The 14,745-nt window shown below is 45.6% G+C and overlaps 1 protein-coding gene and 1 long non-coding RNA gene across 2 annotated transcripts in view; one reads left to right on the top strand and one right to left on the bottom strand.

The window, feature by feature from the left end:
- The first annotated feature begins 569 nt into the window (after positions 1 to 569).
- Positions 570 to 14,745, top strand: part of LOC109905886 (extracellular calcium-sensing receptor-like) — a 31,121-nt gene continuing 16,945 nt past the window's right edge. Inside the window, exon 1 of the mRNA XM_020503539.2 lies at positions 570 to 856. Within this exon, the coding sequence (XP_020359128.2) occupies positions 832 to 856 (25 nt within the window). The 5' untranslated portion in view covers positions 570 to 831. The remainder of the gene's footprint in view (positions 857 to 14,745) is intronic.
- Positions 6,298 to 10,049, bottom strand: LOC109905887 (uncharacterized). Its single transcript, XR_002257330.2, has 3 exons — positions 9,947 to 10,049; positions 7,188 to 7,288; positions 6,298 to 7,052 (listed from the first exon to the last, which is right to left on the bottom strand). It is a non-coding gene; the product is annotated as an uncharacterized LOC109905887 (long non-coding RNA).

Raw genomic sequence — 14,745 nt, 5'->3', positions numbered from 1 at the left:
AGGCACACACACACATACACATACTGGCCCAGGCACACACACACACACACACATACTGGCCCAGGCACACACACACATACACATACTGGCCCAGGCACACACACACACACACACATACTGGCCCAGACACACACCCATACACATACTGGTACACACACACACATACACATACTGGCCCAGGCACACACACACACACACATACTGGCCCAGACACACACACCCACACACACTGACATGTTTTCACTGCGTGGGAGGTGGTGAACATTTACTGTTGGGTGTGAAGTTTGTGTTAACTTCAGCAGGAATATTTACTCTTTGGAGTAGAGCCCACAGTGAAGTGTACACTTATTTTGGAGTACCAATTTGCTTGGAAAGAGACACTTTACTCTACACTTGTTGTGGAGAACCTACTTACGTTGAAGTGTGCATACCTACTTTGAAGTGCACTAAGTATTATGTAAGGCCAAGCATAATCACCTAGCGTAACCTTGGTCTAAATTAAGGTCTCGCAGTAGGACACTGGGCCTCTCACTGGGCAGTCTGTCTTTCAGCTGGGGATGCTGTCTTCACAGGAAGTGGGGGGAAACGTCCTCTCATTTATAGTGGACCAGTAGGGTTCAAATGACTAATGAGAGAAAGGTGCCGTTTGCAGCACAGACAGACAGGCTGTAGGAACAGATGTCAGAAGAGAGAGAGAGAGAGACTGTGGAGAGGGCCATGATCTCAACCATTACTGTGAGGTAAACACTGTGATCACACTGACAGACACACAGCACTTTGGAATCAGACGAGGAGGGATTGTAGCCAGGAGGAGCCATCAGTACGACTGTTATGATGATTTCCAGCATTGATCAAAGTAAGAAATTAAATGGGGGACAATCTCTCTGCACATTTGTGTCATTTGTCACGTAACGATGTCATGTTTCTTACTGTAGACACAGATCATTGACAATGTATGTGACTGAAAACGGACATCTGTGGCTGGGTGCTGTGTCGTTGATGCTACGGTAACCATGACAACAGACAGCAGAATACTGCAGGTCACAGACACTCCACAATGGTGACATATCTCCCCGGGAATTATTACAAACCTCATGTTAAATGACTGACATGGATTCAGTCCAAGACACATTGTAGAGCAGTGCACTAGACAGCCTACAATACGCCTTTTAAAGACATTTTCTCTGATGTTTGCAGAGATCGCATCCACGGTAAACACTACCGTCAGCTAAAGTATAAATTCATTTTAAAAGCCTGATATAGTAGCCTGCTCTATAACGAGCCTTTGATTGAATCCTGGCCTGTTGCCTGACACAGAACAAAAAGCTTTCCTCTTGGTCTAACTAGGCAAAACAGTGACACCATGTGGCTAGTTTATAATACTGCACGCAGAGTTAAGTTTAAATGAACAGTATGTGAGAGAATTGAGTTTTAGTGCAACTAGTAAGCCTATCCAGGATCCACAATGCCTTCTAACCATTGGATCAGGAATGAACTTGTTAAAGCTTTTTTCTTGTTTTATCACTGATTTTGCCTCTGCAGATTGTGTTTGCAGAATATCACTGTAAGCAACACTGCGTTTCATTGTCCCGCGTATTCTAACACATCTGAAGACTGTTGCCACTTCCTAAATTCCCCCGAGGGGTTCAAATCTATGCAGTGTTATCTCACGACTGTTTGAGAAGTGAGTTGGTAATACCTATTAATGGGGGACTAAAGATCCAGCCAAGATTCTTTATGGAAACAGACCATAGAACACCCGACAGACCTGACATCAGTTTATGTTCTTGAGTCAGTGTAGTTTACATTACTTTAAGTGATGATCTCATCTGATTCTTGATCAGCACGCCGGGGTACTTTCCACCCTGGTTACAGGGAGGAACAGTACACTTAACCTCGATCGAGGTGCCTAACACCAACATGGTGTTTATGACCACATACTGTACATTGTGTTTGGAAGGAACAGCTTTGGCCTGAGGCTACAGGGGAAACACACCTATTTTCCCAACGACGTGCGCATTCCTGTGTGTAAAAAAAAATTAAAATCCAAGGTAAAAAAAAACACATGAATAAACACATTAAATTCAATGTGGGTGTTGAGTTAATGCCCTGCACCTGGAAGTCATTTCATTACACAATAACATTTGGTGTACTCAGGGCCGACCCCAAGGCATCAGTGACATAAGTGGTTACATAGAACCACGGCCAAATGTATTCAAATTTATGAACTCAGTCAGGATTTCAACTTACTGTTGAGAGTTTGAATAACATAATTCACAAGGTTTAGTTTCAAATGTGGTTGTCAATTTGGTTGTCCATCAGTAGTTTTCCTCTTATGTCAGTCACTCACAGACACTCAATTAGCCCATGTCAGCAAACGTTTTTTTGTTTGTTGGTAAAATAGTCTAATGGCCAGCTATCTAAACTTGTAGTAATCATGGCCAAATTACCGACCAGGCATGAAGGGCACGTGCCCAGGGGCCCTGACCTGACCCATTGGTTATGATTAATTAATGGGATAACAGAAAGGTGTCACATTAGTTTTTTCTCACAAACATCCTTTCTGAATTTAAAAGTAATCCAAGAGGTAATCATCTAGTTTTTTTCCAAAGTATCTGTAATCTGATTACAATATTTTTTGCTGGTGCTTTTAAAGGCCAGACATCAACGTTCATTCTTCTCTTCCCTCTTCCTCCTCAACCTCCTTCACGAGAAGTGTTCGCACTCTCACTTAGGGGGGGGGGGGGGGTAACCATGGCAACCACATCATCACATCTGATGTTTTTGATAGGTATTACCCAAAGTGTGACACACACACACACACAGACACACAGGTAACAAGAGGAACTGATAATGGATAGCTGAAGGTTCATCTCCACTCAAGGACATTACATCACCACAGCTGAACCAGGGTGAGTTCATCAACACTCAAGGACATTACATCACCGCAGCTGAACCAGGGTGAGTTCATCAACACTCAAGGACATTACATCACCGCAGCTGAACCAGGGTGAGTTCATCAACACTCAAGGACATTACATCACCACAGCTGAACCAGGGTGAGTTCATCAACACTCAAGGACATTACATCACCGCAGCTGAACCAGGGTGAGTTCATCAACACTCAAGGACATTACATCACCGCAGCTGAACCAGGGTGAGTTCATCAACACTCAAGGACATTACATCACCACAGCTGAACCAGGGTGAGTTCATCAACACTCAAGGACATTACATCACCACAGCTGAACCAGGGTGAGTTCATCAACACTCAAGGACATTACATCACCACAGCTGAACCAGGGTGAGTTCATCAACACTCAAGGACATTACATCACCACAGCTGAACCAGGGTGAGTTCAACACTCAAGGACATTACATCACCACAGCTGAACCAGGGTGAGTTCATCAACACTCAAGGACATTACATCACCACAGCTGAACCAGGGTGAGTTCATCAACACTCAAGGACATTACATCACCGCAGCTGAACCAGGGTGAGTTCATCAACACTCAAGGACATTACATCACCACAGCTGCTCACACTGAGAATTTCACAAGACAGTGGGTCATTTAGGGTCACAGGCATCTGGTCCAGAAGGGTTGTTTTACTGTATGGCATCACAGCCTTACATGCAGACTAGACCGGGTGTGTTCATGCGTCCGCGTGCGTCATGGCTCGCATGTTGATTTTGTCCTCCCACACCAGACGCAATTGAAATATCAAAACGAACTCGGAACCAACTATATTAAATTGGGGACAGGTCAAAAAGCATAAAACATTTATGTCAATTAAGCTAGTTAGCTTGCTGTTGCTAGCTAATTTGTCCTGGGATATAAATATTGGGTTGTTATTTTACCTTAAATGCACAAGGTCCTCTACTCCGACAATCCTCTACTCCGACAATTAATCCACAGATAAATGGGTAAACCGAGTAAGTAATTAATTTGCATTTTATTGCATGACACAAGTATTTGATACATCAGAAAAGCAGAACTTTATATTTGGCACAGAAATAATTACAGAGATCATACGTTTCCTGTAGTTCTTGACCAGGTTTGCACACACTGCGGCAGGGATTTTGGCCCACTCCTCCATACAGACCTTCTCCTGATCCTTCAAGTTTCGGGGCTGTCGCTGGGCAATACAGACTTTCAGCTCCCTCCAAAGACTTTCTATTGGGTTCAGGTCTGGAGACTGGCTAGGCCACTCCAGGACCTTGAGATGCTTCTTACGGAGCCACTCCTTAGTTGCCCTGGCTGTATGTTTCGGGTCGTTGTTATGCTGGAAGACCCAGCCACGACCCATCTTCAATGCTCTTACTGAGGGAAGGAGGTTGTTGGCCAAGATCTCGTGGTACATGGCCCCATCCTTCCACCCCTCAATACGGTGCACTCGTCCTGTCCCCCTTTGCATAAAAGCATCCCCAAAGAATGATGTTTCCACCTCCATGCTTCACGGTTGGGATGGTGTTCTTGGGGTTGTACTCATCCTTCTTCTTCCTCCAAACACGGCGAGTGGAGTTTAGACTAAAAAGCTCTATTTTTGTCTCATCAGACCACATGACCTTCTCCCATTCCTCCTCTGGATCATCCAGATGGCCATTGGCAAACTTCAGACGGGCCTGGCCATGTGCTGGCTTGAGCAGGGGGACCTTGTGTGCGCTGCAGGATTTTAATCCATGACAGCGTAGTGTGTTACTAATGGTTTTCTTTGATACTGTGGTATCAAACCAGCTCTCTTCAGGTCATTGACCAGGTCCTGCCGTGTAGTTCTGGGCTGATCCCTCACCTTCCGTATGATCATTGATGCCCCACGAGGTGAGATCTTGCATGGAGCCCCAGACAGAGGGTGATTGACCGTCATCTTGAACTTCTTCCATTTTCTAATAATTTCGGCAACAGTTGTTGCCTTCTCACCAAGCTGCTTGCCTATTGTCCTGTAGCCCATCCCAGCCTTGTGCAGGTCTACAATTTAGCCCTGATGTCCTTACACAGCTCTCTGGTCTTGGCCATTGTGGAGAGGTTGGAGTCTGTTTGATTGAATGTGTGGACAGGTGTCTTTTACACAGGTAACGAGTTCAAACAGGTGCAGTTAATACAGGTAATGAGTGGAGAACAGGAGGGCTTCTTAAAGGAAAACTAACAGGTCTGTGAGAGCCGGAATTTTGTTGTCCTTAAGCCATTTTGACATAACTTTGGAAGTATGCTTGGGGTCATTGTCCTTTTTCCTCCAACCATAATGATGGTCATTATGGCCAAACAGTTATATGATTGTTTCATCAGACCAGAGGACATTTCCCCAAAAAGTTTGATCTTTGTCCCCATGTGCAGTTGCAAACCGTAGTCTGGCTTTTTTATGGCAGTTTTGGAGTAGTGGCTTCTTCCTTGCTGAGCAGTCTCATGTTATGTCGATATAGGACTCATTTTACTGTGGATATAGATACTTTGTACCTGTTTCCTCCAGCATCTTCACAAGGTCCTTTGCTGTTTTTCTGGGATTGTTCATGGTATCTTCAGATGTTTGGAAATTGCTCCCAAGGATGAAACAGATTTGTGGTGGTCCACAATTTTTTTCTGAGGTCTTGGCTGATTTCTTTTGATTCATGATGTTACGCCCCTGAAAACAGGGGAGAAATAATCACGAGAGTGATACGGTGTTGTATTCTCAATTTAACGTTTAGTTGAATCAATTTCACAAAAGTAACACATTACAAAACAACAGAAAAACCATTATACAAATAAACACAGCAAAATATCTTATTAACAACGTACATGTTCATTCACAATCGACATAAAATGGCAGCTACTCTCAGTACGATTTCATGATGTCAAGCGAAGCAGCACTGAGTTTGAAGGTGGGCCTTAAAAATACATCCACAGGTACACCTCCAATTGACTCAAATTATGTCAAATAGCCTATCAGAAGCTTCTAAAGCCATGACATCGTCTGGAATGTTCCAAGCTGTTTCCAAGCCACAGTCAACTTAGTGTATGTAAACTTCTGACCCACTGGAATTGTGATACAGTGAATTAATCTGATTGTTGAACAAATGACTTGTGTCATGCACAAAGTAGATGTCCTAACCGACTAGCCAAAACTATAGTTTGTTAACAATAATTTTGTGGAGTGGTTGAAAAACGAGGTTTAATGACTCCAACCTCAGTGTATGTAAACTTCTGACTTCAACTGTATATGCTCCTAAAAACCAATGAGGAGATGGGAGAGGCGGGATTTGCAGCACGTCAAGCATCACAAATAGAACCAAGTTCCATTTCAGTGCCTGGCTACGCAGACGCTCGTTGACGTGCGAGAGCAGTGTGGATGCAATGATTGAATAACATGTATGTGCACATTTATTTATTGAATTTTTTGTGTTTTGGTTTGTTAAACTAGATAAACATCCATCTCTATGTACAGATTGAGTACAGACAAATCCTTTATGAAACGTCATGTATGAGTCACAGATAGAAAGGCAGTATAAGATCACACATTGACACTGACATAAGGACTAGATTATATCAGATCCATGCTAGCCGGCGGTGTCTGATGTGGAACTGTGCTAGAGCTGTCAAATCCGCAAGCGACTCCCATCTTTGTACCAAAAGAGGGACAATGCCATTGGCTGCAAGGAGATGCGTTGATAAGCCAAATTAACAAGTTGGAACACTGGAATGTGTGATGTCATCTACACCTCCATTATGCTGATAGAAATCATGGTTTTCTATTTGAGCTTCATTAGTTCTATATAACCTACACAGTCTTGTTCTGAACTGCTACCGTGAGTGGGTGTGGCTTCATGACAATGATCACAAGAGCTGCTGCTCACTGATTTAACAACTCCAATGTACAAAACATGATCAAACATGATCAAACGCGTGATCTGATTGAATGTAGGCCTAAGAGTAATTTGGGCGTGCCGGTAGATTCTGCACAACGTACATAAAGACAGAAAAACACATTCTTCTTGGTGCTTTGCTTTGTCTTCTATTCAGCTTCCTGTCGTCAGGAGGTGAGTTCCAACATGAAGCACAAGGACTAGACGTCTCTTCTGTTGGGAGAGAGGGCAGGTGTTCATACTCAACTTCATTATATCCATACTGTAAAATGTGTTTTCTCACACACACACACACACACACACACACACACACACACACACACACACACACACACACACACACCGTACCTAGGCGAAGACAAAATAGACTACCACCATGCAGCCAACGATCCATGCCGCCATCAGTAGAGCAGGAAACAGCCTGCAGGACGACGCCACCTGACCTGAGGCTGCATGATATAACACATCAGAACACCTCAACACACACACACATGGTCCTCCCTAAACACAATTCATTGTTAAAAGTCTTAGCCGTTGTAAGCTAACATATTGAATCATTTTAAGACGGTCATAGTGTGGATCATTTAGCTGTTTGATTTGGAATTTGAGGACCCCTATATGTGTAAAAAAAAAGTATATAAAAAATTATTTAAAATATCTATTTTGGCCATCACCACTATAGTCCTGAGAAACACATTGGATAACACATCCATAAATGGCAAAAAATAATTACAAACAAGGTTTTGAAGTGGTTGTTCTATATCTAGGAGATATAAGTATCATGACACAAGGTGAGACCCAGATGCAGACACAGGATGCAGATGGTTGGAGTCTTACAATGTTTATTAATCCAAAGGGGTGGGCAAGAGAATGGTTGTGGACAGGCAAAAAGTTCAAAACCAGATCAGAGTCCAGGAGATACAAAGTGGCAGACAGGCTAGTGGTCAAGGCAGAGATAAATACACTGGCAGAGAGCGACAGGAAACACAGGGATAAATACACTGGTACAGAGAGACAGGAAACACAGGGATAAATACACTGGTACAGAGAGACAGGAAACACAGGGATAAATACACTGGTACAGAGAGACAGGAAACACAGGGATAAATATACTGGTACAGAGAGACAGGAAACACAGGGATAAATACATTGGGGAAAACAAGCGACTCCTGGAGGGGGTGGAGACAACAACGAGGACAGGTGAAACAGATCAGGGCGTGACAATAAGAAAGCTCAGGAAATATATATATTTTTTTTTACACATATTCAACCTTTTTTTTGGGTAGGCACAAAACTACTTTCATAATTCCATTAATTTTTTAAAACCAGTACCGGTTACCTTTAGACAAGTCATGTGACAATTGTGGGGGTCATAGAGCAAAATGAGAGTCGCCCCTTTCCATACAGTGGTCATAATAGTTTGTAGGTCAAACTGTTTGGACGCTACAGACATTTTCGTGAGAAGACCGATATTCTGGATGTCTCCCGGTCTGACAAACATCGTTCTGGCTCTGCCACCGTTCACCGTAGATGTCTCACTGCTCTAGCTCTGCAAACTTTCAACGTAGATGTCTCATGTCTCACTGCTCTAGCTCTGCCACCTTTTACTGCAGATGTCTCATGTCTCACAGCTCTAGCTCTGCCACCTTTTACTGCAGATGTCTCATGTCTTACTGCTCTAGCTCTGCCACCTTTTACTGCAGATGTCTCATGTCTTACTGCTCTAGCTCTGCCACCTTTTACTGCAGATGTCTCATGTCTCACTGCTCTGGCTCTGCAACCTTTTACTGCAGATGTCTCATGTCTCACTGCTCTGGCTCTGCCACCTTTCACTGCAGATGTCTCATGTCTTACTGCTCTGGCTCTGCCACCTTTTACTGCAGATGTCTCATGTCTTACTGCTCTGGCTCTGCCACCTTTTACTGCAGATGTCTCATGTCTCACTGCTCTAGCTCTGCCACCTTTTACTGCAGATGTCTCATGTCTTACTGCTCTGGCTCTGCCACCTTTTACTGCAGATGTCTCATGTCTTACTGCTCTGGCTCTGCAACCTTTCACTGCAGATGTCTGATGTCTTACTGCTCTGGCTCTGCCACCTTTTACTGCAGATGTCTCATGTCTTACTGCTCTGGCTCTGCAACCTTTCACTGCAGATGAGGAAGTTCAACATCGCCAGATGCGGTGGATTAAGATTCATCCGATGCAAAAATGGATCTCTCTATCTTAAACTGACAGATAAAAAAAAAATATGTTACTTAGATCGACCCTAGAGGGTTAAACCATGCTAAAACACATCCCACAAATCCTCAAAGTTGCTAAATGCCTGTGGAATATGCAGCCAAGTCACCCGTGATACAAGTCAGTGTTCGACGTCCATCCATCTCTGAGGACGTTGGGAGATGAGGTGGAAACCGGCCACTAGGGGCAACAGTGAGCGCTGTTACTTTCAAATCGTTTTCAGATTAGCTAAAGTGTTGTGGATGGGGATGGTGGATGGGTGTAAGCATTTGTTTTGTTTTGAATAGTTTTAAGCCTATCCCCAACCTTGAACCTTTTACCTTTAACCATTCAGAGTTCATTCTAGATGTTGGAGTGAATGCCTAAACTTAAACTTAAACTGAAACTCTTAAAAATGTGACGTTTTAAAATAGCTTTGGAAATTTGACGTTCGGTAAACATAGATGAATGTCTTATTCTGATTAGTGAAAGTGTTTGGAATGACCAAACTATAATCATATTTCTCATAAAGATAACCCTTTAGTAATGTATTTCTATTATGCTTTTTAACTAAGAACAAATTCTTATTTACAATGATGACCTACCCTGGCCAAACCCTAACCCAGGCAAAGCTGGGCCAATTGTCTGCTGCCCTATGGGACTCCCAATCACAGCTGATTATAATACAGCCTGGAAACGAACCAGGGTCTGTAGTGACGCCTCTAGCACTGAGATGCAGCTTCTTAGACTGCTGTGCCATTCGGGAGCCCCTTGCATACAGATGCTTGGTAAGCATACAAGTATTTATCAGAGCCAAAGAAATCACTAATTTACTCGCTCACTCACTCACTACACAGTTTTGAAGAGACAGTATTGAAGAGGTTTCTTACCTCTTGGCTCCATGGTTCCTCTTCACTAACCTTCTGGTCACCTTGGATCCGACTGTGTAAGAGCAGTGGTGACTTGATGTTTACCTCTGCCTAGGCAGCTATGGACTGAACAGGGGGGTGAACACACACTCAGTCCCCCCCGGAAACAGCTTCTAAAATGATTCACACACTCAGACAGAAAAACACACACACACACACGCACACACACACACACACACACACACACACACACACACACACACACACACACACACACACACAGATTGACACATGGAGAGTACACACACGTCCCCATTGGCCTCATTTTCTAAACTCAAAAGGTCCTTACGCCTCTAGAGAATACTATCTCCAGAAAAACACACAAACGATTACATCACACACCAACACACATGAAGGCCTACAGTGGGAGACCATGTGAAAAGACAAGAAAATGTATGGCAGAAAGCCAGAACTTAGAGTGTTTGTCTGAGTGTATCAGGGGTCACATCAAAACATAGAGACCCCACGTTTTGGGAAATCTAAAGGGAGGATAGCTGTTTCCATAACAACCATTTCTCTGTGGGCCTGGTCCCAGCTGTGAAAGACCCAGGTCTCCTCTTCAGATCTCCCCCAGGAGCAGCACCTCCAGCTGGGGTGCACTCCCCCTCTCTGTCCCCAGAGAGGCGTGGAGCTCCAACCCTAGCCCCAGTGAGGCCACAGACAAGCAGTAAGGCAGGTGAAGAGGAACATGGAGATCATTAACTATCATGGAAATGAACTTCACAAGATGAGCAATACAAGCTCCTCGAGTGACTTTACAACTTTGTGACTATTGACAGGTTATATTAGGTTGAATACCATCACACTTTATTTCTCTATCCATCCCTCCAGTCTACCACTCGTCAGACTGGGGGAGCACAGAGGCAGTAAAGCCAGTCACACACAGTCTGTAGAATATGAGGGTATAGGGGAGAGGGGGATGAGAAGAGGAGAAGAGGAGGACATAGGGGAGAGGGGGTGTGCAGAGGAGAAGAGGAGGACATACCGGAGAGGGGGTGTGAAGAGGAGGACATAGGGGAGAGGGGGTGAGAAGAGGAGAAGAGGAGGACATAGGGGAGAGGGGGTGTGAAGAGGAGAAGAGGAGTACATAGGGGAGAGGGGGTGAGAAGAGGAGGACATAGGGGAGAGGGGGATGAGAAGAGGAGAAGAGGAGTACATAGGGGAGAGGGGGTGAGAAGAGGAGGACATAGGGGAGAGGGGGATGAGAAGAGGAGAAGAGGAGGACATAGGGGAGAGGGGGTGTGAAGAGGAGGGCATAGGGGAGAGGGGGTGAGAAGAGGAGGACATAGGGGAGAGGGGGATGAGAAGAGGAGAAGAGGAGGTCATAGGGGAGAGGGTGTGTGAAGAGGAGAAGAGGAGTACATAGGGGAGAGGGGGTGAGAAGAGGAGGACATAGGGGAGAGGGGGTGTGAAAGGGATGGCATAGGGGAGAGTGGGTGTGAAGAGGAGAAGAGGAGGAGATAGGGGGGGTGAGAAGAGGAGAAGAGGAGGACATAGGGGAGAGGGGGTGTGCAGAGGAGAAGAGGAGGACATGGGGAGAGGGGGTGTGAAGAGGAGGACATAGGGGAGAGGGGGTGAGAAGAGGAGAAGATGAGGACATAGGGGAGAGGGGGTGAGAAGAGGAGAAGATGAGGACATAGGGGAGAGGGGGTGTGAAGAGGAGGACATAGGGGAGAGGGGGTGTGAAGAGGAGAAGAGGAGGACATAGGGGAGAGGGGGTGTGCAGAGGAGAAGAGGAGAAGAGGAGGACATAGGGGAGAGGGGGTGTGAAGAGGAGAAGAGGAGGACATAGGGGAGAGGGGGTGTGAAGAGGAGGGCATAGGGGAGAGGGGGTGAGAAGAGGAGGACATAGGGGAGAGGGGGTGAGAAGAGGAGGACATAGGGGAGAGGGTGATGAGAAGAGGAGAAGAGGAGGACATAGGGGAGAGGGTGTGTGAAGAGGAGAAGAGGAGTACATAGGGGAGAGGGGGTGAGAAGAGGAGGACATAGGGGAGAGGGGGTGTGAAGGGGAGGGCATAGGGGAGAGGGGGTGTGAAGAGGAGAAGAGGAGGACATAGGGGAGAGGGGGTGTGAAGAGGAGAAGAGGAGGACATAGGGGAGAGGGGGTGTGAAGAGGAGGGCATAGGGGAGAGGGGGTGAGAAGAGGAGGACATAGGGGAGAGGGGGTGTTCAGAGGAGAAGAGGAGGACAGCGGAGAGGGGGTGTGCAGAGGAGAAGAGGAGGACATAGGGGAGAGGGGGTGAGAAGAGGAGGGCATAGGGGAGAGGGGGTGAGAAGAGGAGAAGAGGAGGACATAGGGGAGAGGGGGTGTGAAGAGGAGGGCATAGGGGAGAGGGGGTGAGAAGAGGAGGACATAGGGGAGAGGGGGTGTGCAGAGGAGAAGAGGAGGACATAGGGGAGAGGGGGTGTGCAGAGGAGAAGAGGAGGACATAGGGGAGAGGGGGTGTGAAGAGGAGGACATATGGGAGAGGGGGTAGGAAGAGGAGAAGAGGAGGGCATAGGGGAGAGGAGGTGAGAAGAGGAGAAGAGGAGGACATAGGGGAGAGGGGGTGTGCAGAGGAGAAGATGAGGACATAGGGAAGAGGGGGTGGGTGTGCAGAGGAGAAGAGGAGGACATTGGGGAGAGGGGGTGAGAAGAGGAGAAGAGGAGGACATAGGGGAGAGGGGGTGTGCAGAGGAGAAGAGGAGGACATACGGGAGAGGGGGTGTGCAGAGGATAAGAGGAGGACATATGGGAGAGGGGGTGGGTGTGAAGAGGAGAAGAGGAGGACATAGGGGAGAGGGGGTGTGAAGAGGAGAAGAGGAGGACATAGGGGAGTTGGGGTGTGGAGAGGAGAAGAGGAGGACATAGAGGAGAGGGGGTGTGAAGAGGAGATGAGTAGGGCATACGGGAGAGGGGGATGAGAAGAGGAGGATGAGAGGAGAAGGGCATGGGGGAATGACCCCTGCCTTTCACAATTCACCTTTCCAACACCCCAATCCTTTTGGTGCAGTACAAGACTTCTACACACACACGCACGCACGCACGCACACACACACACACACACACACACACACACACACACACACACACACACACACACACACACACACACACACACACACACAAGCGAAATATTTAACTAAATATACAGTATACAGTCACAGTAAAACGTTTGGACACCTGCTCATTCAAGAGTTTTTCTTATTTCTTTTGACTATTTTCTACATTGTAGAATAATAGTGAAGAAATGAAACCATGAAATAACACATATGGAGTCATAACACATATGGAGTCATGTAGTAACCACAAAAGTGTTAAACACATCAAAACATTTTAGATTTTAGATTCTTCAAAGTAGCCACCCTTTGCCTTTGCACACTCTTGGCATTCTCTCAACCAGCTTCACCTGAAATGCTTTCCAACAGTCTTGAAGGAGTTCCCACATATGCTGAGCACTTGTTGGCTGCTTTTCCTTCACTTTGCAGTCCAACTCATCCCAAAGCAGCTCAATTGGGTTGAGGTTAGGTGATTGTGCAGTTCAGGTCATCTGATGCAGCATTCCATTACCCTCCTTCTTGGTTAAATAGCCCTTACACAGCCTGAAGGTGTGTTGAGTCATTGTTCTGTTGAAAAACCAATGATAGTCCCACTAAGAGTAAACCAGATAGGATGTCATTTGGTTGCAAAATACAAGCATTTCGTTACACTGGCATTAACATTGGCTAACCATGTGTATGTGACAAATAAAATTGGATTTGATTTGCTCTGGTAGCCATGCTGGTTAAGTGTGCCTTGAATTGTAAATAAATTACAGACAGTGTCACCAGCAAAGCACCCCACACCATCCACCTCCTCCATACTTCACCGTGGGAACCACACATGCGGAGGTCATCCGTTCACCTACGCTGCGTCTCACAAAGACACCGCGGTTGGAACCAAAAATCTCAAATTTGGTCTCATCAGACAAAAGGACAGATTTCCACTGGTCTAATGTCCATTGCTTGTGTTCCTTTGCCTAAGCAAGTCTCTTCTTATTATTGGTGTCAATTAGTAGTGGTTTCTTCGTAATTCGACAGTGAATTGCCTGATTCACACAGTCTCCTCTAAACACTTGATGTTGAGATTCGTCTGTAACAAACTCTGTGAAGCATTTATTTGGCTGCAATTTCTGAGGCTGGTAACTCTAATGAACTTACCCTCTGCAGCAGAGGTAACTCTGAGTCTTCCTGTCCTGTGGCAGTTCTCATGCGATCCAGTTTCATCATAGTGCTTGATGGTTTTTGCAACTGCACTTGAAGACCTTCATGTTTTAAATGATTTGTGATAGGAGGCGGTATTTTGACGTCCGGATGAAAAGCATGCCCAAAGTAAACTGCCTGCTACTCAGGCCCAGAAGCTAGGATATGCATATAATTGATAGATTTGGATAGAAAACCCTCTAATGTTTCCAAAACTGTTAAGATAATGTCTGTGAGTATAACAGAACTGAAATGGCAGGCGAAACTCTGAGGACAAACCACCCACCCCCAAAAAATCATCTGACCACTGATTTCAATGGCTGGCACTTTTATAATATGGCGAAATCATGCCCCATTGCAGTTCCTAGGGCTTCCACTAGATGTCAACAGTCTTTAGAAAGAGTTTTAGGCTGGTTTTTGGAAAAAGGTGGCTCCCATTTTGGCTGTAGTGTTTCCAAGCGTGTGAATGAGAGCGTGTTCTTTGGTATTTTTCTCCGTTAAAGACAATAACGATTCTCCGTCTTAAATTTTAGCGTTTA

The sequence above is a fragment of the Oncorhynchus kisutch genome, linkage group LG15, assembly GCF_002021735.2.
Source record: "Oncorhynchus kisutch isolate 150728-3 linkage group LG15, Okis_V2, whole genome shotgun sequence".
NCBI lineage: Eukaryota > Metazoa > Chordata > Actinopteri > Salmoniformes > Salmonidae > Oncorhynchus > Oncorhynchus kisutch.
Note: the sequence above shows the minus strand (reverse complement) of the source record. Positions and strands in the feature narration are given on the sequence as shown.